The 23,227-nt window shown below is 38.9% G+C and overlaps 1 protein-coding gene across 3 annotated transcripts in view; it reads right to left on the minus strand.

Annotated features, from left to right (window-relative positions):
- MANEA (mannosidase endo-alpha) overlaps positions 1-23,227 on the minus strand; it is a 62,819-nt gene that overhangs the window by 34,544 nt on the left and 5,048 nt on the right. For all 3 annotated transcript variants that reach the window (XM_065911448.1, XM_065911449.1, XM_065911447.1), the window contains exon 2: positions 19,713-20,294. In XM_065911448.1, coding sequence (XP_065767520.1) covers positions 19,713-20,256 — 544 coding nt within the window. In that variant the 5' untranslated portion in view covers positions 20,257-20,294. The remainder of the gene's footprint in view (positions 1-19,712; positions 20,295-23,227) is intronic.

Raw genomic sequence — 23,227 nt, forward strand, 5'->3', positions numbered from 1 at the left:
TACAAAATGAAGGAGGGCAAAAGCCAACAAGAGTTTTGCCGAGAGAACATACTGGTCATAGCAAACACTCTCTTCCAACAACAGAATGACTCTACATGGAGACATCACCGGATGGTCAACAATGGAATCAGACTGATTATAATCTTTGCAGCCAAAGACAGAGAAGCTTTATACAGTCAGGAAAAAAAGACCTGGAGCTGACTGTGGCTCAGATTATGAGCTACAAATTGAAAAATTCAGACTTAAACTGAAGAAAGTACAGAAAACCACTAGGCTATTCGGATATGATCTAAATCAAATCCCTTGTGATTATACAGTGTAAGTGACAAACAGACTCAAGGGATTAGATCTGAGAGACAGAGTGCCTGAAGAACTGTGGACAGAGGTTCGTAACATTGTACAGGAGGCGGTGACCAAAACCATCCCCAAGAAAAGAAAGGCAAAAAGGCAAAATGGTTGTCTGAGGAGGCCTTACAAAGAGCTGAGAAAGTGAAAGGCAAAGAAGAAAGGTACAGATATACACAAATGAATGCAGAGTTCCAGAGAACAGCAAGGAGAGATAAGAAAGCCTTGTTAAGTGAACAATGCAAAGAAATAGAGGAAAGAGTAGAATGGGAAAGACTAGAGACCTCTTCAAGAAAATCAGAGACACCAAGAGAACATTTCATGGAAACCCAGGACTGATAAACAACAGAAATGGCAAGGACCTAACAGAAGCAGAAGAGACTACGATGAAGTGGCAAGAATACACAGAACTCTACAAAAAAGCTCTTAATGACCTGGATAACCACGATGGTGTAATCACTCATGTAAAGTCAGAGATCCTGGAATATGAACCATGTGGGCCTTAGAATATACTACTAGGAACACAGCTAGTGCAGGTGACGGAATTAAAGCTCAACTATTTAAAATCCTAAAAAATAATGCTGTTGAAGTGCTTTACTCAATATGCCAGCAAATATGGAAGACTCAGCAGTGGTCATAGGACTGGAAAAGGTGATTTTTCATTCTTATCCCAATTCTAATGCCAAAGAATGTTCAAACTACCAAACGATTGCCCTCATTTCACATGCTAGCAAGGTACTGCTCAAAATCCTTCAAGCTAGGCTTCAACAGTACATGAACCAAGAACTTCCAGATATAGAAGCTGGACTTAGAAAAGGCAGAGGAACCAGAGATCAAATGGTCAACACTTGCTGGATCATAGAAAAAAGCAAGCCATTAAAAAAAAAAATCTACTTCAGGTTCATTGACTACATTAAACACTTTAACTGTGTGGATCACAACAAACTGGAAAATTCTTAAAGAAGAGAGAGGAATACCAGAGCACTTTACCAGCCTCCTGAGAAACCTGTTTTCAGGACAAGAAGCCACAGTAAGAACTGGACATGGAACAATGGACTGGTTTAAAATTGGGAGAGACATACATCAAGGCTGAATACTGCCACCCTGCTTATTCAACTCATATCATGTGAAATGCTGGGCTGGATGACTGTAAAGCTGGAATCAAGATTGAGAGGAGAAATACCAATAATCTCAGATATACAGATGATACCACTCTAACGGCAGACAGTGAAGAGGCACTAAATGACCTCTTGATGAGGGTAAAAAAAGAGAGTGAAAAAGCTGGCTTAAAACTCAACATTCAAAACACAAAGATCACAGCATCCAGTCCCATCACTTCATGGCAAATAGATGGGTAAACAGTAACATTTTATTTTCTTGGGCTGAAAAATCACTGTGGATGGTGACGGCAGCCACGAAATTAAAAGATGCCTCCTCCTTGGAAGAAAACCTATGATATGACAAACCTAGAGAGTATATTAAAAAGCAGAGACATCACTTTGACAACAAAGGTCTGTATGGTCAAAGCTATTTTTTATTCCAGTAGTAATGTACAGATGTGATAGTTGGACCATAAAGAAGGCTGAGCACCGAAGAACTGATGCTTTCAATGTGGTGCTGGAGAAGACTCCCGAGAGTCCTTCGGACACAAGGAAATCAAAGCAGTCAACCCTAAATGAAATCTACACTGAATAGTCACTGGAAGGACTGATGCTGAAGCTCCAATACTTTGGCTACCTGATGCGAAGAGCTGTCCAACTGGAAAAGACTCTGATGCTGGGAAAGATTGAGGGTAAGAGGAAAAGGGGGCAACAGAAGATGAAATGCTTGGATGCCATTGTCAACTCAATGGACATGAGTTTGAGTAAGTTCTGGGAGATAGCAAAGGACAGGGAAGACTGGAGTCCTCTAGTTCATGTGCTTGCAAAGAATCGACATGCCTTAGTGACTGAGTAACAACAACAAAGCAAACAGCAGGCACTAAATGTAACCATAAAAAGTTTAATTAATCCAAAGGAACACAGAATAAGAGAAATAAAGAACGGGAGAAATACCAAGACTGAAAAGACAGCCGATTTCAATCATGTCCAACCACATAAATAAATCATATTATGAGAAAAGAAGAGAAGCGAAAGGCAAAGGAGAAAAGGAAAGATATATCCACCTAAATGCAGAGTTTCGAAGAATTACAAGGAGAGATAAGAAAGCCTTCCTCAGTGATCAATGCAAAGAAAAAGAGGAAAACAATAGAGTGTGAAAGACTAGAGACCTCCTCGAGAAAATGAGAGATACCAAGGGAACATTCATGCAAAGATGGGCAAAATAAAGGATAGAAATGGTATGGACCTAACAGAAGCAGAAGATAGTAAGATGAGGTGGCAAGAATACACAGAAGAACTATACAAAAAAGATCTTTATGACACAGATAACCAGGATGCTGTGATCACTCACCTAGAGCCAGAAATCCTGGAATGTGAAGTCAAGTGGGCCTTAGGAAGCATCACTACGAACAAAGCTAGTGGAGGTGATGGGATTACAGCTGAGTTATTTCAAACTACTGCACAACTGCACTCATCTCACAGGCTAGCAAAGCAATGCTCAAAATTCTCCAAGAGAGGCTTCAACAGTATATGAACCAAGAACTTCTAGATACTCAAGCTAGATTTAGAAAAGGCAGAGGAAACAGAGAATAAATTGCCAACATCTGCTGAATCATAGAAAAAGCAAGAGAATTCCAGAAAAACATCCACTTCTGCTTCATTGATTACAATAAAGCCTCTGACTGTATGGATCACAACAAACTGTGGAAAATTCTTAGCGAGATGGGAATACCAGACCACCTTCCTTGTTTCCTGAGAAATCTGTATGCAGGTCAAGAAGCAAGAGTGAGAACCAAACAACAAGAGTGAGAATAACAGACTAGTTCAAAATTGGGAAAGGAGTGTGTCAAGGCTGTATATCGTCACCCTGCTTATTTAACTTATATACAGAGTACATCATGAGAAATACCAGGTGGATGAAGTGCAAGCTGGAATCATGACTGCCAGGAGAAATAGCAATAACTCAGATATGCAGATGACACCATCCTTATGGCAGAAACCGAAGAACTGAAGAGCATCGTGATGAAGATGAAAGAGGAGAGTAAAAAAGCTGGCTTTAAACTCAACTTTCAGAAAGTGAAGATCATGGCATCCGGTCCCATCACTTCATAGCAAATAAATGGGGAAACAATAACAGACTTTATTTTCTTGGGCTCCAAAATCACTGCCGATGGTGACTGCAGCCATGAAATTAAAAGACACTTGCTCCTTGGAAGAAAAGTTATTACCAACCTAGAAAGCGTATAAAAGGCAGAGTCATTACTTTGCAACAAAAGTTCGTATAGTCAAAGCTATGGTCTTCCCAGTACTCATGCATGGATGTGAGAGTTGGACCATAAAGAAGGCTGAATGCCGAAGAATTGATGCTTTTGAATTGTGGTGCTGCAAAGACTCTTGAGAGTCCCTCTACTGCAAGGAAATCCAACCAGTCCATCCTAAAGGAAATCAGTCCTGAATATTCATTGGAAGGACTGATGTTGAAGCTGAAGCTCCAATACTTTGGCCACCTGATATGAAGAGCTGACTCATCAGAATAGACCCTGTTGCAGGAAAAAACTGAAGGCAGGAGAAGGCGATGACAGAAGTTGAGATGGTTGGATGGCATCACCAGCTCAATGGATATGAGTGTGAGCAGGCTCCAGGAGTTAGTGAAGGACAGGGAGGTCTGGCGTGCTGCAGTCCATGCGGCTGCAAAGAATCAGACATGACTGGGTGACTGAACAGAACTGAACCATAGGCTGTGTTCAGGAAAGCCACTTTAAGTATAAGACAAAGATAAGTTAAAAGCTAAAGAATAATAAAAGATACAGGAGACAGAAGTTAATCAAAGAGAGAAGCAGTTGTTATAACAATGTGAATCAATGCAGACTTCAAAACAAAGAATATTACCAGCATAAAGAGGAATTGTTTTATAATAATACAGGTCTCAATTATCCCCAAAGATACAACAGTCCTAAATGACTATGTACTTAAAAAAGACCTCAAAATATACGAAGCAAAATCTGACAAATCTGAAAGGAGGAATAGATGAATCCACAATTGTTTTCTGGGGACTTGAAAACTGCCTTGTCAGTAACTAATAAAACAAACAGAACATAGGCAAGGCTAAAGATCTCAACAACACCACCAAGAATGTGAGCTAACTGACATTTATAAGACAGTCCATTCAACAGCAGCAGAACACACACTCTTTTACCAAGGAATCAATGAAACCAAAAGTTGGGTCACTGACTGAATCAACAATAACAATCATACTCTATGAACACTGACCAGAAAAGGAGAACAGAAACAAGATTCTCAAAAGCAGATGTGTAAGAGGCTTTAAAAGCATTAGAAAGAAATAATAAATACAACTCTATGTCCAAGAACTAAAAAATTCAATGAAATAGGCCAGTTCTTTAAAAAATGAAAGTATCTAAAGTCACTGTAGAATAAATAATGTGAACAGTCCTATGTCTATTAATGAAGTTCATTTTGTAGTTAAAAAAAAAAATAATGAACCTACTAGTCCAAGAGGATTTCACAGGTGAATTCTATCAAGTAAGAAAGAAAATAAAAAATCAGTTCTATGCAATCTCTTCCAGAATATGAAAGAAGGAAGACTTCTTGACTAATTTTATGAGGTCATAATCTAATAACAAAAGACAAAACACATCAAAAAAGGAAAATCACAGACCATTATCTCCAATATTTCATATGAAAAAAGATGCAAAATCCTTTAAAAAGATGAGCAAATAGGATTTACCAATATAAAAATAGGATAACAAATCATCACCAAATAGGGTTTATTTTAAGAATAAAGGATGAGATTCAACATTTGAAAATTAATCCATATAAGTAACTATGTTAAGAGTAAAGATTAAACTGCCAAAGGATTAAAGAAAAAAAAAAAATCATAGGGGAAACCGGAAAACACTTAAGAGATGAGCAAAACAAAACTATGATACACCAACACTTATGAAATGTGGCCAAAGCGATACTAAAGGGTAGACTAACGGCTGTCAATGCTCACATCCAAAAACAAGGAAAATCTCAAACAACTTAACTCCACAAATTTAAGGAACTAGAAAAAGAAGAATAAAATAATTCGAGAGCTAGAAGAGGAATAAGATAATAAAGCTTAGATAAGATATATATGAAACAGAAAATAGAAAAACAATGGAGAAAATCAATGAAACCAAACTTTGGTTTTCAGAAGAGGTCATAAAATTAGCAAACCTTAGCTGGATGAACTAAGAGGAAAAGAGAGGCGGTGGAAATTACTAAAATCAAAGATGACCGTGAGAATGTTACTACTGATTCTACAGGAGCAAAATGATTATTATAAAGTACCAGGAACAATTTTATACGAGCAAATTTGATAGCCTAGATAAAATGGGCAAATTCCTAGAAGTTCAAAACCTATCCAGACTGAATTATGAAGAAATAAGCAATATGAATAGACTACCACTATTCAGATTGGAGAAGGAAATGGCACCCACTCCAGTGTTCTTGCCTGGAGAGTCCCAGGGAGGGGGAGCCTGGTGGGCTGCCGTCTGTGGGGTCGCACAGAGTCAGACACGACTGAAGTGACTTAGCAGCATCACTATTCAGGAAACTGAATCTATAAACAAACATCTCCTGACAAAGGAAGAAAAAGTCCTAGACAAGATGGCTTCACATGGGTGAATTCTACTAAATATTTAAAGAAGAAATGAAACAATCATCGTCAAACTGTTCAAAAACCAGAGGAGAAAACATTTTCTAACTCATTCTATGATATCTGCATTACCTTAATAGCAAAGCAAGAGCAAAACACAAGAAAACTATAAACGACTATCCCTTATGAGCACTGATGCAACTCTTCAACAGGACGTTAGCAAGTATAATTTAGCAGCACACTAAAAGGATTACACAACATGACCAGGTATGGTTTATCCCTGGAGTGCTAGGATGATGCAACACATGGAAATTGATCAATGTAATATGCTGCCTTAGTAGAATGAAGGGAAAAATAAACGGTCATTTCAAATGATGCAAAAAAAGCAACTGGCAAAACTCAACACTTTTTCATGAAAACACTCAAACACTAGGCATAGAAAAAATAAAACAAAACTACCATAACATAACAGAAATTTTATATAAAATAGCCACAGTGGCCAGCATACTCAATAGCGAAAGACTAAAAGCTTTTCCTCAAAGATTAAGAACAAACCAAGGAGGTCTACATTCACCACTTCAATTTAACACAATACTAGACGTTCTAGACAGCAATTAGGAAACAAAAAGAAGTAAAAAGCATTCAAATAGGAAAGAAAGCAAAATTATCTCTGTTTAAGATGATATGATCTTATATGTAGAACACTCTAAAGATTCCACACACACAAAATACTAGAATAATGGACAGAGGTTCGTGACATTGTACAGGAGACAGTGTTCAAGACCATCCCCAACAAAAAGAAACGTAAAAAGGCAAAACAGTTGTGTGAGGAGGCCTTACAAATAGCTACAAAAAGAAGAGAAGCAAAAATCAAAAGAGCAAAGAAAAAATATACCCATTTGAATGCAGAGTTTCAAAGAATAGCAAGGAGTGATAAGAAAGCCTTCCTCAGTGATAAGTGCAAAGAAATAGAGAAAAACAATAGAATGGGAAAGATTATATCACTTCAAGAAAATCAGAGATACCAAGGGAACATTTCACACAAAGATGGGCTCAATAAAGGACAGAAATAGTACGGACCTAACAGAAGCAGAAGACATTAAGAAGAGGTGGCAAGAATACACAGAAGAACTATACAAAAAATATCTTCATGACCCAGATAACCACGATGGTGTGATCACTCACCTAGAGCCAGACATCCTGGAATGCCATGTCAAGTTGGCCTTAGGAAGCATCACTACGAACAAAGCTAGTGGAGGTGATGGAATTCAGTTGAGCTATTTCAAATCCTAAAAGATGATGCTGTGAAAGTGCTGCACTCAACATGCCAGCAAATATGGAAAACTCATCAGTGGCCACAAGACTGGAAAAGGTCAGTTTTCATTCCAATCCCAAAGAAAGGCAATGCCAAACAATGTTCCAACTGCCACACAATTGCACTCATCTCACAGGCTAGCAAAGCAATGCTCAAAATTCTCCAAATAGGCTTCAACAATTCGTGAACCATGAACTTCCAGATGTTCAAGCTGGGTTTAGAAAAGACAGAGGAACCACAGATCAAATTGCCAACATCCGCTGGATCACCGAAAAAGCAACAGAGTTCCAGAAAAATATCTACTTCTGCTTTATTGACTACATCAAAGCCTTTGACCATGTGGGTCACAACAAACTGTGGAAAATTCTTAAAAGAGACAGAATACCAGACCACCCAACCTGTTTCCTGAGCTATCTGTATGCAGGTCATGAAGCAACCATTAAAACTGGACATGGAACAACAGACTGGTTACAAATCGGGAAAGGAGTACATCAAGGTTGTATACTGTCACCCTGCTTATTTAACATATGCAGAATACATCATGCAAAATGCTGGGCTGAATAACCACAACCTGGAATCAAGATTGCTGGGAGAATTAAAAAAAAATAAATAAAAGATTGCCGGGAGAAATATCAGTAACCTCTGATACGGAGATGACACCACCCTTATGGCAGAAAGCAAAGAACTAAAGAGCCTCTTGATGAAAGTGAAAGAGAAGGGTGAAAAAGTTGGCTCAAAACTCAGCATTCAGAAAACGAAGATCATGGCATCTGGTCCCATCACTTCGTGGCAAATAAATGGGAAATAATGGAAACAGTGACAGACTTTATTTTTGGGGGCTCCAAAATCACTGCAGATGGTGACTGCAGTCATGAAGTTAAAAGAAGCTTGAAAATCTATGACCAACCAAGACAACATGTTAAAAAGCAGAGACATTACTTTGCAGACAAAGGTCCATATAGTCAAAGCTATGTTTTTCCAGTAGTCATATATGGATGTGAAAGGTGGACTATAGAGAAAGCTGAGCATGGAAGAATTGATGCTTTTGAACTGTGGTGTTGGAGAAGACTCTTGAGAGTCTCTTGGATTGCAAGGAGATAAAACCAGTCAATCCTAAAGGAAATCAGTCCTGAATATTCATTGGAAGGACTGAGGCTGAAGCTGAAACTCCAACACTTTGGCCACCTGATGAGACGAACTGACTCATTTGAGAAGACCCTGATGCTGGGAAAGATTGAAGGCAGGAGGAGAAGGGGACAACAGAGGATGAGATGGTTGGATGGCATCACCAACACGATGGACATGAGTTTGAGCATGCTGGGGGAATTGGTGATGGACAGTGAAGCCAGGCCTACTGCAGTTCATGGGGTCGCAAAGAGTTGGTTATGACTGTGTGACTGAACTCTCTTACTACAAGTTCTGTTTTTTCTACTTTTATGTACAAATTTTAAAGGCAGGAGTTTCAGAAATACAAACTGTTGCCTTATTAAAACTGCTAACTTTCAGCTTTGTATACATCTATCACTTTTCAAGTACCAATAAAGAAAACAAAGAGAAACCCAGGAGATGTGACTTACTCATCTTGAATGTAGCACAAGGCGAGGACATGGTAGAAACTTAATAAATAAATAGTACTAACCTGAAGGAAAGGGAAGATAATTTTAAAGATATAGAGTAAATTATGTTTTGCTGAAGTGTATTAGTTTTCTATTATTGCCACAATGAATTAACACAAATTTAATGGCTTAAAACAATGAAAATTTATAACCTTACAATTTTATAGGTCAGAATTTGACATGGGTCTACTAGGCTAACATCAAGGGGTACACTGAACTATATCCGTTCCTAGAGGTTTCAAGAAAGAAGCTTTTCCTTGCTGTTCTTAGCTTACAGAAGACACCACGTTGTTTGGCTCTTGATTTTTCTAACCCCATTTTCAAAGGCAGGCCCTGCAAACTAAGCCCTTTCTATTTTTTTTTTTTTTACTAAGCCCTTTTTAGGTGACTTATCTCCAACTTAGATCACTTATCTCTCCTTTCCCTCTTCTACTTTTAGGGACTCCAGTGAATATATCAGTCCTATTTCAAGGTCAACCAATTAGCAACCCTAATTATACATCTGCAACCTTAATTCCTTTTAAATTTTAAGACAACATATTCAAAGATTCCAGAGATTAGACTGTGTACATCTTGGGGGCCATTATTCTGAATATCTGACTATGTTTTTTTGAGCATTTTATAGAAAATTAAAAAATGGAAAGTACTTGTCTATGGTACTTTAAAGACTTGAAAAGGATATATATCTATCAGTGGCTACTTCTATCTGATACATTATTATAATGGTTAGAGTTTAAATACTACATTAATACTTCATTCTAATTTCATCATTCTTTTTGCAGGAAAAAAAAAGGTAAGACCACTAATATTTAAAACACATAACACTTTAATTGTAAAACAAATAATTAACCAGCTTGCACTGGGTGATACAAAAGTATAATTATTTCACACAGCAATTTCAATAAAAGGAAAAACAAGGCCATTTATATCAAGGGAAAAATATGAATTTTAAACAAGTCAAAGCACATTCATATAGCAATTTAAATAGTCTTCACTGACTATCTTCTTCAATTCAAAAAACGCCAGTGTCAGCAGGAAAAGTCCATGGACCAAAATAGTGTTCTGTGCTCACAATTTTTACAGTAAGTCCACTTATTCTTTGTCTAATAATGATAAGTATAATAGGAAGTGATATCAGCAACATGGTGGCGTAAGATGGTCAGTGAATGAGACATCCTTTTATTACTTCTAGGTTATTTTGGGATCTAGTACCTTACTCCAAGGGCCCTGTGAGGAATCTCTTCCAATAATGAGGCAAGTAAGAAACAGACAAAGAGGGCTACCAAACCAGCGTGGGCTCAGGCACACGCTCATGGCCAACTCTTTGCAACGCCATGGGCTGTAGCCCACTGGACTCCCCTGTTCATGGGATTTTCCAGGCACGAATACTGGAGTGGGTTGCTGTTTCCTCCTCCAGGGCATCTTCCCAACCCAGGGGTTGACCCTCCCCAACCCAGGGGTTGAAGCCGAATCTCCTGCCTTGCAGGCGGGTTCTTTACTAGGCCAGTCAATCTGCCCAGACCCCACTGGCTGCTCTCAGGCAAAGAGTGGGCGACTGCTGTCCCTGGCAGGCACTTAGGCATGCACGAAAACTTGCGTCAGTCCAGCGCTCACCATAGGTCCTGAATTTGGTCAGAGAGCAGGAAGTATGGAAAACTTCACTGGTGCTGCAAACGCTGAACAAGGCTGATTTACCCAGGGGAGGCCACTCCTCCCTCACGGGATAAAGTGAGCACCTGGGCAGGATATGCTGGAGAAATCCACTTCTCTTCACCTGGAGTGCTGCGGTGGGAGCTTCGCAACTCAGGGGAGGGGGGATAACGGCAAAGAGGAGGAAAGGGACACCGCCGAGCAGGAAGGCCACCCATGAGCCTGCTGGGAGCCCACACTGGTGTGGCTCACGGGCCTATCGCACCCTCGGGCACCCCAACCCTACAGCCCCCCTCCTCCCTCAGTGCTCCCCAACCCTACAGCCCCCTCCTCCCTCAGTGCTCCTCAACCCTACAGCCCCCTCCTCCCTCAGTGCTCCTCAACCCTACAGCCCCCTCCTCCCTCAGTGCTCCTCAACCCTACAGCCCCCTCCTCCCTCAGTGCTCCTCAACCCTACAGCCCCCTCCTCCCTCAGTGCTCCTCAACCCTACAGCCCCCTCCTCCCTCAGTGCTCCTCAACCCTACAGCCCCCTCCTCCCTCAGTGCTCCTCAACCCTACAGCCCCCTCCTCCCTCAGTGCTCCTCAACCCTACAGCCCCCTCCTCCCTCAGTGCTCCTCAACCCTACAGCCCCCTCCTCCCTCAGTGCTCCTCAACCCTACAGCCCCCTCCTCCCTCAGTGCTCCTCAACCCTACAGCCCCCTCCTCCCTCAGTGCTCAACCCTACAGCCCCCTCCTCCCTCAGTGCTCCTCAACCCTACAGCCCCCCTCCTCCCTCAGTGCTCCTCAACCCTACAGCCCCCCTCCTCCCCCAATGCACCTCAACCCTACAGCCCCCCTCCAGTGCACCTCAATGCTACAGCCCCCTCCCCCTCCCTCAATGCACCTCAACGCTACAGCCCCCCCCCACTCCCACCCTCACTGCACCTCAACCCTACAGCCCACACCTCCTCCCACTTTGCCATGGGCTCCTTGTGCTTGCTCCTGAGTAAGCCTCCAGAAATGTATTCTGGCAACAGGAAGTCCACTAAGAAAGCAAACCACCACAATCAACACAGGAGTAGAAACCACAAAACCCCTGATCTACAGTGGCCAGTTTCTAGATAACAAGAGGTTGCCAAAAGCCAGCATGGGAAAATGTTAAAAGCCGAGTAGGCATTTATGCTTAAAACTTTGCCCCAAAAGGTAAGAAGTATACTGGAGCAGATACAGCTTTACAGGAAAAAAACTCAAATATCAACACTATAAAGATACAATGGATATGAGGAGGGCACAAGCAGAGTTAAGGAGGCATCAGCTGCTTCAAACGCGACAGCTTCAACATGTGCTCACGAGAACAATAAAAAAATCAAGGAAATACAGCACGACAAAAAGAAACTAGTATTGATACTTTCCAGCAACCAAGCTAGAATGTGCAGAACAAACAATCCAATAAAGAATTCAAATTAGCTGGTCTAAAGGAACTCAACAAATTACAAGAGAATTTAGAAAGACATTTCAATGAACTCAAGAATAAAAAGATGAGCAAATGATTCTTTATTAAAGAGAAGGAAATTATTAAAATTGTTTAAAAGAACCAAGCAAAATTCAATGAGTGACCTGAAGTATGCAGTGCAACAAGGCCGCCACACGGAAGGAAAAAATGTAACTTAGAGGGCAGGAATTTTAAAATGATAGAAGAAAAGAGGGAATTTAAACAAAAGAGAACAAAGAAACTCTACGTGCTCAATGGAAATCCATCAAAAAGACAGATATCAGGATACTCAGGATTCCAGGCAGAGAAGGAGGAAGGCAGGGAGTTAAAGAAAGGAGAGGGGACTTCCCTGCTGGCCCAGTGGTTAAGACTCTGAGCTCCCAATGCAGGGGGCCCAGGTTCGATCCCTGGTTAGGGAACTAGATCCCACATGCTGCAGCCAAGACCTGGTGCAGCCAAATAAATGAATAAATATTTAAAAAAAAAAAAAAAAAGAAAGGAGAGGTGAAAATTTCCAAAATCTGAGGAAAGGCTGGGACATATAAGTTTACAAAGCTAACAGATCATCCTGCTATCTCAAAGCAAAAAGACACCCTCTAAGATTTTAAAGGCAGGCAGGGAAAAAAAAAAAAGAAAAGAATGGAAGCTACAATGGACTACCATTAGTCTATCAGCAGATTTCTCTGCAGACACCCTTCAGGCCAGGGGACAGTGGAAAGACATGTTTGAAGAGTTCAATGATAAAAATGCCCAGCAAAGAATGGTTTATCTAGCAAAGTTGGGCTTCCTTGGTGGCTCAGATGGTAAAGAATCTGCCTGCAATGTGGGAGACCTGGGTTTGATCTGTGGGTCAGAAAGATTCTTCTGGAGAAGGGAATGGCTACCTGCTCCTGGAGAATTCCTTGGGCAGAGGAGCCTGGTGGGCTACAGTCCATGGGGTCGCAAAGTCAAACACAACTGAACGACTAATTTCTCTACCGAAACTCTTCAGACCAGGGGGACGATGGAGTGACATATTTGAAGAGGTGAAAGATAAAACTTACCAGCCAAGAATGGTTTATGTAGCAAAGTTATCCCTCAGATACAAAGAAGCAAAGACTTCCAGACAAACAATATCTAGGGGAGTTCACCAACACTACATCAGCCTTGTACTTAATGCTAAAAGGAGTTCAAGCTAAAAGGAAAACAAGCTAGTCAGTCACATGAAAGCACACAGAATTACACAATGCACTGGGAAAGAAGAGAAGCATACAGGTAGGCTTAGAAAACTATAACTATGTAGTAGGATGGTGTGCTAACCACTCAACAAGAGAACAAAGTCTAAATGAGAGAGTAGGGGAAGTATAGCTACTATATGTTATTCATAAATATACAACAAAAAGAGGTAAACTGTGACATCAATAATACAAAGGGAGGAGCAAAATGGTAGACACTTTCTTGTTGTTCAGTAGCTAAGCTATGTCTGTCTCTCTGTGACCCCATGGAATGCAGCACGTGAGGTTCCTGTCTTCCACCATCTCCTGAAGGTTGCTCAAATTCATGTCCATTGAGTCGGTGATGCTACCTCACCATCTCATCCTCTGCACACTAAGGAAAAATTTTACAAGTTAAAAAGAAATTGCTATTAGCCTAAACTGGGCTGTTTTATCTGTAAGATGTTTTAACTAACCCTTTGGTAACAATAAAACAAAAATCAAGACCAGATCAATAAAAGACAAAAAAGGAGGAGAAAGAGCATACCATCATGGAAAACAACCTTTACAAATGCAGGTAGAAAAGATAATACCGGAAATACGAAACCATCACACAATAAGGTAGCATTAACAAATACTTTTAATTTAATGCCATTCATAAGAAGAGAAGCTAAAGGCAAAGGAGGAAAGGAAAGATATACCCATCTGAATGCAGAGTTCCAAAGAATAGCAGGGGAGATAAGAAAGCCTTCCTCAGTGATCAATGAAAAGAAATAGAGGAAAACAGAATGGGAAAGACTGGAGATATCTTCAGGAAAATCAGAGATACCAAGGGAACATTTCATGCAAAGATGGGCACAATAAACAACAGAAATGGTATGGACCTAACAGAAGCAGAAGACATTAAAAAGAGGTGGCAAGAATACACACAAGAACTATACCAAAAAACATCCAGCCAGACATCCTGGAATGCCATGTCAAGGGGGCCACAGGAAAAACGACAAACAAACCTAGCAGAGGTGATGGAATTTCAGTTGAGCTATTTCAAATCCTAAAAGATGATGCTGTGAAAGTGCTGCACTCAATATGCCAGCAAATGTGGAAAACTCAGCAGTGGCCACAGGACTGAAAAAGGTCAGTTTTCATTCCAATCCCAAAGAAAGGCAATGCCAAACAATGTTCCAACTACCACACAATTGCACTCATCTCACAGGCTAGCAAAGCAATGCTCAAAATTCTCCAAGTAGGCTTCAACAATTCGTGAACTGTAAACTTCCAGATGTTCAAGCTAGGTTTAGAAAAGACAGAGGAACCAGAGATCAAATTGCCAACATCCACTGGATCATCGAAAAAGCAAGAGAGTTCCAGAAAAACATCTACTTCTGCTATATTGACTACATCAAAGCATCTGACTGTGTGGATCACAACAAACTGTGGAAAATTCTTAAAGAGATAAGAATACCAGACCAACCTGTCTCCTGAGCTATCTGTATGCCCGTCATGATGCAACAATTAGAACTGGACATGGAACAACAGACTGGTTACAAATCAGGAAAGGAGTACATCAAGGTTGTATATTGTCACCTTGCTTATTTAACTTATATGCAGAGTACATCATGCAAAATGCCGGGCTGAATGAACCACAACCTGGAATCAAGATTGCTGGGAGAATTAAAAAAAAAAAAAAACATTGCCAGGAGAAATATCAATAACCTCCGATATGGAGATGACGCCACCCTTATGGCAGAAAGCAAAGAACTAAAGAGCCTCTTGATGAAAGTGAAAGAGGAGAGTAAAAAAGTTGGCTCAAAACTCAGCATTCAGAAAACGAAGATCATGGCATCTGGTCCCATCACTTCATGGCAAATAAATGGGGAACAATGGAAACAGTGAAGAGACTTTATTTTCTTGGGCTCCAAAACTACTGCAGACAGTGACTGCAGTCATGAAATTAAAAGACTCTTGCTCCTTGGAAGCAAAGCTATTTCCAACCTAGACAGCACATTGAAAAGCAGAGAGATTACTTCACTGACAAAGGTCCATCAAGTCAAAGCTATGTTTTTCCAGTAGTCATGTATGGATGTGAGAGTTGGACCATAAAGAAAGCTGAGCGCTGAAGAATTGATGCTTTTGAACTGTGCTGTCAGAGAAGACTCTTTGAGAGTTTTTGGACTGCAAGGTGATCAAACCATTCAATCCTAAAGGAAATGAGTCCTTAATATTCATTGGAGGGACTGATGCTGAAGCTGAAACTCCAATACTTTGGCCACGTGATGCGAAGAACTGACTCATTGTTAAAGACCCTGATGCTGGGAAAGACTGAAGACAGAAGGAGGAGGGGACGACAGAAGATGAGATGGTAGGGTGGAATCACTGACTTGATGGATATGAGCTTGAGCAAGCTCTGGGATTTTGTGATGGACAGGGAAGCCTGACATGCTGCAGTCCATGGGGTCGCAGAGTCAGTCATAACTGAGTGACTGAACTGCTGAATAAGTCCTTAAGTATTTATAACTACTCTAAACAAAAGTGGATTGAATTCAGTAATCAAAAGGCACATAAGGGCCTGGAAGGATGAAAAACAAGAGCCAACTCTAAGGTTCCAACAAGAAAGCTTTAAGGATTCCAATAAACTCAAAGTGAAAAGATGAAAAGGCATTCCATTCAGGTGGGAACCAAAATGAAGCCATGGCAGCTATACTTCTAACAATCAAAAGAGTTGGAAAATCTACAGATATGTGAAAAATAAACAAGAAACTCCTGAACAACCAATGGGTGAAAGAAGAAATCAAAATAGGAACCAAAGATTATCTTAAATGAAAATAAAATCACTTTTTATTAAACCTATCAGTTTAGTCGCTCAGTTATGTCCGACTCTTTGCAATCCCATAGACTGCAGCATGCCAGGCCTCCCTGTTCATCACCAACCCCAGGAGCCACCTCAAACTCGTCCATCGTGTCGGCGATGCCATCCAACCATATCATCCTCTGTCGTCCCCTTCTCCTCCTGCCTTCAATCTTTCCCAGCATCAGGGTCTTTTCCAATGAGTCAGTTCTTCACATCAGGTGGCCAAGGTATTGGAGTTTCAGCTTCAGCATCAGTCCTTCCAATGAGTATTCAGGACTGATTTCCTTTAGGATGGACTGGTTGGATCTCCTTGCACTCCAAGACTCTCCTCCATCGCCACAGTTCAAAAGCACCAATTCTTCAGTGCCCAGATTTCTTTATGGCCCAACTCTTACATCCATACATGACCACTGGAAAAATCATAGCTTTGACTAGACGGATCTGTGTTGGCAAAATAATATCTCTGCTTTTTAATATGCTGTCTAGGTTGGTCATAACTTTTCCAAGAAGCAAGCATCTTTTAATTTCATAGCAGCAGTCACCATGTGCGGTGATTTTGGAGCCCCCAAAAATAAAGTCTCTCACTATTTCCATTGTTTCCCCATCTATTTGCCATGAAGTGATGGGACCAGATGCCATGATCTTAGTTTTCTGAATGCTGAGTTTTAAGCCAACTTTTTCACTCTCCTCTTTCACTTTCTTACGGGATGCTCCAAAAGCCATTCTGAAAGGGATATTTGTAGTCATAAAATGAAGATGTTAAGAAATGGGGAAACTTACAAAGAAACAATCTGGTTCTACACCTCGAGGAGCTAATACATGACAAGAGTACCAAGAACAGTCTCTGGTGCTGGGAAAATTGGATAGCCACACACAGAAAAGGAAATTGGGTCTATCCTATACTACTCACAAAAAGCACCTTGAAAGAGATCACAGACTTAAAATATAAGGCAGACCTGATATAAAACTCCCTGAAGTAAACACAGGAAAGAAGATCTCTGAACCTGGTCTTGGCACTGATACTTTGCATATGGCAGCAAAAGCACAAATAACAAAAGAAAAAATCTTAAAGCAGGACTATGTCAACCTTAAAAGCTTCTGCGGAGCAAAAGCATAATAACACAACTAAAAGACATATACTGAATAGGAGAAATTATTTTGCATATCATGTAATGAATTAAGGGGTTAATATCCATCATTTACAAAAATTCATATAACTCAGTAACAAAAACCAGGCCTTTTTCCAAAGAAGAGTTACAAATGGCCAAGAGGCACATGAAAAAAATTACTAATCACCTGGAAAATATTTACAAGTCAAAACCACAGTGAGATATCCTTTTGTACCTGTATCAATAGCTATCATCAAAAAAACAAGAGATAACAAGTGTTATTGAAGATACAGAGAAAAGAGAATCCTCTTATACTTTAATCAATGTAAACTGACACAGTCATTATGAAGAACAGTATGGAGGTTCCTTAAGAAAACTAAAACTAGAAATACTAGATGACTCAGTAATCCAACTCCTGGGCATACACCTGGAAAAAATGACAATTCAAAAAGATACATGCACCCAGTGTTCATTGCAGCGCTAGTTACAATAGCCAGAACATGGAAGCAACCTAAATTTTCCTCAACAGAGGAATGGATAAAGAAGGGGTATATGAACACAACGGAATATTACTCAGCCATAAAAAGGAACAAAACTGTGCCAACTGTGGAGACGCGGATGGGCTAGAGACTGTTGCAGAGAGCGAAGTAAGTCAGAACAACTAATATCGTATATGAATGCATGTATGTGCAATCTAGAAAAATGGTACAGATCAACTATTTGCAAAGGAGAAACAGAGACACAGACGTAGAGGACAAATGAATGGACACCAAGCAGTGAGGAGGGAGTGGAATGGCCTGGGAGCTGGGATTGACATTCACACACTGTGTGTAAACAGGTAACTGCGGAGACCTACTATATAGCACAGGGAACTCTATTCAATGCTCTGCGGTGACCACGGGAAGGAAATCCAAAAACGGGGGAATCTAGGCACAGGTATGGCTGATTCACTTTGCTGTACAACAGAAACACTAGAAAGCAACTATACTCCAGTTAAAAAAAAAAAAAACAAGTCATCTTGCACAAAGCTGATACATAATAGATTCACAGGTCTCTGTAGTATTTTGTTCAGGAAAAAATCTTGCATGTCTCACTACCCGTATCAGCTTAACAGTGAGTTGGCACCTTGTGAAGAGTCAGAAAAATTTAAGAACACTCAATTTCTCCTTTTGGCCCTAATGGTAGAGACACAAAGAAGACGGAATCAAAACAGGGAGAGTTTTATAAAGGGGATATTAATGAGTTGAATTTTCATACACTCAGTTACATATTTTTCTATATTATTGACCTGTGGGATATGATTCTATGTAATGGATTGAAGTGCCAGAAATTAGAGGGAAGAAAAAGTTGAAGGGAAGAGGGGAAAGCAGTAGGAATACTTTGTGACTTCCCATCAGTTAAAGGTGCATATTGTAAATGTCAGACCAATCATAAAATGAAGGACTATACCTAACAAGTCAGAAAAGAATATAAAATGGACTAAACATTTTCAATACAAGTAGAGGCAGAAAAAATTGGGGTAAAGGGCTAGAACAGATGAAATAAACGGAAAACAAGTAGCAAAATGAAACATGTAAAATCAACTATATCAATATTAAAACAAATGAAATAAACAGGCGTTAAAAAAGAAAAGATTATCAAACTAGTTTTTTTTTAAAAAACACCAAATTATATGCTACATGCCTAAAATTTGAAACAGTACAAATGTGCACCAAGATGAATGCAGAAACAAATCACTACAATTATACAATGGAATACGACTAGGCAGTAATGACTAAATTTCAAAATAGCACGCTGAGTAAAATACTCCCCCCCACACACATACATACACACAAATATTTAATGATTCTAATTTTATTTAATAGTAAAATATTTACAACAACTACTCTATATGATACACAGTTTCCTTGAATATAGGGAGAGCTAAATAGCAGACAAAAATTCGGGGGTTATAGAATATTTTACTTCATAATTGGGGCGATATTTAAACAGATGTATAACATAAAGTGAGAGAATTCATTGTATCTTATGTCAATCATAATTTAATAAAATTCACAGAATATTAAATTAGAAATCAATAAAAATAATACACCCAGAAATGTTAGTGTTAACATGTTATAACAACAGTTTAATCTAGAGTTTGTAAGTTTAAAATTATAAACTTATAATGCAAGACTAATTAATAATTTCTGACCCCATGGACTGTAGTCTGCCAGGCTCCTCTGTTCATGGGATTTTCCTAGCAAGAATACTGGTGTGGGTTGCCATTTCCTTCTCCAGGGGATCTTTCCAACCCAGGGATCGAACCCCTGTCTCCTGCATCGCAGGCGAAATGTGCCACTGAGCCAGCAGGGAAGGTTAATTAGTAATTAATGTTCCACAAAAAGTTACTTATACATTCACATACATATCTAAAATACTTACCAATTGAAGCTGAGTACATTTGTTTCATGTGAGTTTCAATGACAGAAGGATCCCGAGAGCTGTAACTTCCCAGCTCAGGATAAAACCTGGAGCCGATGTCATCAGGGGGGTTGTGCTTCCCTTTGGGGTATTTCTTGGTTATCCCAGGGTCCCAGTGTGAGAGAACTGGATGGTTCCAATGTATGTATTTACCATCAAATTGTGGATTTCCATACCAACTGTAATAAAATACATGTAAATAATAATTCAGAGGTGGCAGTTCTTCTGGACGAGGTTCAGAGGCTACGGAAGCTTTCACAGTGATTTCCTCAGTTTTTAAGTTCTTGATGCTGGTTTCACTGTTGATTTTGTCACTCTTTTGGGAATCAAAAACTTTCGTCAAATGAGGAGTTTGTTGCCGAATTTCTGGAAGAAGGTCAAGTCCAAAAGGATCTCCAAAAGCTGCTTGATTTGGTCTCAGCATTTTTAAACCCATCATCAGAGAGAAAAAAAGTAGAATAAAAAGTGACAAAATGAAGCAAGTCTTTCTTCGAAATTTTGCCATGATGTCATCCTTTAAACTCCAAAATGGTAAATGTTTAGCTGTAACGTATTGAAACACAACTATTAGTAAGTGGTATTAATAATATTTTCCAATATATTCAAAAGGAAAACTAAAATTCATAAAGTTTGTTAAACTGAAAATTTTTAAAGAGTATTATGGTGTTAATTATATAATCAAATATTAATAGCTACAAAATCTATACACAATTAGACTGATAGCAGTATTTATTTGGAAATATCACAATTACATTTTTGTCAGGTAAAGATGTTAAGCATGTTATTTAAGAAAGTGAATATATTCTTCATCCTTTGGACATATTTTACATATACTGATATAGAAAAGAAACATTCCATCCAGAGAGACTAAAATTTTCTAAATATAAAATCAAAACTTCAGATTTAAAAAGGAAATATCTATGAATATATAAAAAGCCTAGTCATTCAACAAACTTAATTTCAACAAACTTATTATGTGACTGCCTCAATTATAATCACCTTTTTTCCCCCACGCCATTTCACCAACTCAAGTGTTAGACTCAATTTGATCTTGCCTCTCATCTCGCATTATGGAGTACATTACACACATCAGAATTCTATGTCCCATGTGTTCCTTAAACATTTCTAAAATTTTCCTCCTTTTGTCTCTCCATGGTTCAGTCTGAATATTTTCTTCTGAACTATCTTCAATTTCCTGACTCTCTTCAGAGGCAACTAATTTCAGTTAGAAATTTAGTCTTAAAATTTTCATTTGATTCTTCTCAAAGATATCAGTTTTCTGTTAAAATTCCCTATTCCTTGAGTTTTGTAATTCCATTTATTTACAGTCTACCTCTAATAACCTGAATTTGAATCTTAGGATTCTGTTTCTATTGCCTGTTGGGTTTTTTCCTCTTAATATCCAGACAGTAACTATTTTTTTTATAGGCTAAATTATTGTTTTTACTAAATGCTATACATAGAATATAAAAAGTTTCAGAGATAATGTGAGGCTCGACATGTCATTTCCTTAAAAGAAAGCTTATTTTTATTTCTTGAAGACTTTTAGGGTAGAGAAAGATTATCTTAGTATAATCACATTGGAAGGGCTGGTGCTGAAGCTGAAGCTCGAATACTCTGGACATGTGATGCAAACAGCTAACTCATTGGAAAAGACTGATGCTGGCAAAGATGGAGGTCAAGAGGAGAAGAAGGCGACAGAGGATGAGACGGTTGGATGGCACCACTGACTCAAACAGACATGAGCCTGAGCAAATTGAAACAGGGAAGCCTGGTGTGCTGCAGTTCACAGGGCTGCAAAAAGTGGGACGCAACTTAGTGACTGAACAGCAACAACCACAGACGGAAATCTTCAAAACTGGCTTTAAGTCCTTGCAAATATATGGTGTATTTCTGATTCATCTTTACTCCTTTATAAGTATAACTTGTAAGTACAAGTTCTGAAATCAAAGTCACAAGTCTTTACCAAGATTCCTCCTCTAGGGTGGGCTTTAGAAGGACCCTGAATTCCAATTTGGTCCCCAAAGAGCCATGAAACTACCGAAAGCTCTGTTCATTTTCTCAGCTGCCATTTTTTCCTTATATTCTCAGCTTCTCTGATGCTACTTTTGAAGCAGAGATTTTAAATAATGCCCCTATTTCCCACCTTAATCTCTCAAAGAATAATGTAAGCTGTAGGGCTTAGAATCATTCAAATATTCACATAATCCCATCTGAATTGGCTTATATCCTTAGTGTAATAAAAGACTTTCTATATCTAAGACTCAAAATTCAGATGCAATAAATTAAAAAAAAGACTAACTACATAGATTTTTAAATATATACATCAAAAAACACTACAAAATAAAGTGAAAGGACAACTGACAATCTGAATGAAATTATTTGAAGGATCTTCTGTATCATTCAATATTAGAAAAATGTAAATTAAAACCACACAATTGTATCATTTCTTATCTATGAGATTGGCAAAAAATAAAAAGCATGAAACTACATCCTGCTGGCAAGAACAGTGAGAAAATAAGCACTCTTATACACTGATAATGAATGAAATCTATACAACCTTTTTGGGAACTGGGCAATAAATAACAAAATTACACATCCATTTTCCTTTGATTCAAGAATCCTACTTCACAGAATTTACCTTGAAAATACACAACCAATAGTAAGTACATAAGTTAATATGCAGGATTGTTTGTAAAATACTGAGTATTCAGAAAAAATGAGGAAGAGCTCTGAGATGAAAGGAAGTGATTCTGTGGATATACTGCTAAGTGAAAAAAGCAAAATGACAATAAGAAAAAAAATAGATTTTCCCAAGTGAGCAGAAGAAACAGAAATATAAGAATCTAATAAGGTTGATTATCTACAGAGGGTAACATTCCTTTGCACGGAAGGTGGCAGTCTTGTGTACATGAATAAAGGGATGATACTACCATTCTGACCCGCCTCTACGATTTGTTGTCCTAAAATTTCAAAGTTGACAAGATAAAAACAAATCTTTCCCTTTACTTAAGAAACGGAGAATTTTTGACAAGTCATTAAGTAGGGAAAAAAACAAGCATGTAACAGGAGCTCAACTATATTAAGGAGACAGAGAGGAAGTGCACGTAAATGTATAATGATTACCTGTGGGTAATCAACTACTTAGTGATATTCTCTTATGCTGTCTTCTAAAATTAGAATAATATTTCATAAGGAAGAAAAACTTAAATGCAGTAGGTATTTTATAAGGAAATAATCAATGGTAATGAATATTGACAAATCATAGAGAATGGGAACAATAACTACTCAGTTTACAAATTATAAGACGGATTTTTGAAACACTGATCAGCTGAACAGGGCGAAATTCAAGGAAGAGTCAGGATACATAATGGAAAGAATATTGATTTGGGAATTTGAAGATCTACATTTAAATCACCTATGTTGACCTGTGTGACCCTGAGTTTTTTTTAAAACTTGTCTACAAAAAAATTAAC

This window comes from Muntiacus reevesi, chromosome 19 (assembly GCF_963930625.1).
Source record: "Muntiacus reevesi chromosome 19, mMunRee1.1, whole genome shotgun sequence".
NCBI classification, from domain to species: Eukaryota; Metazoa; Chordata; class Mammalia; order Artiodactyla; family Cervidae; genus Muntiacus; species Muntiacus reevesi.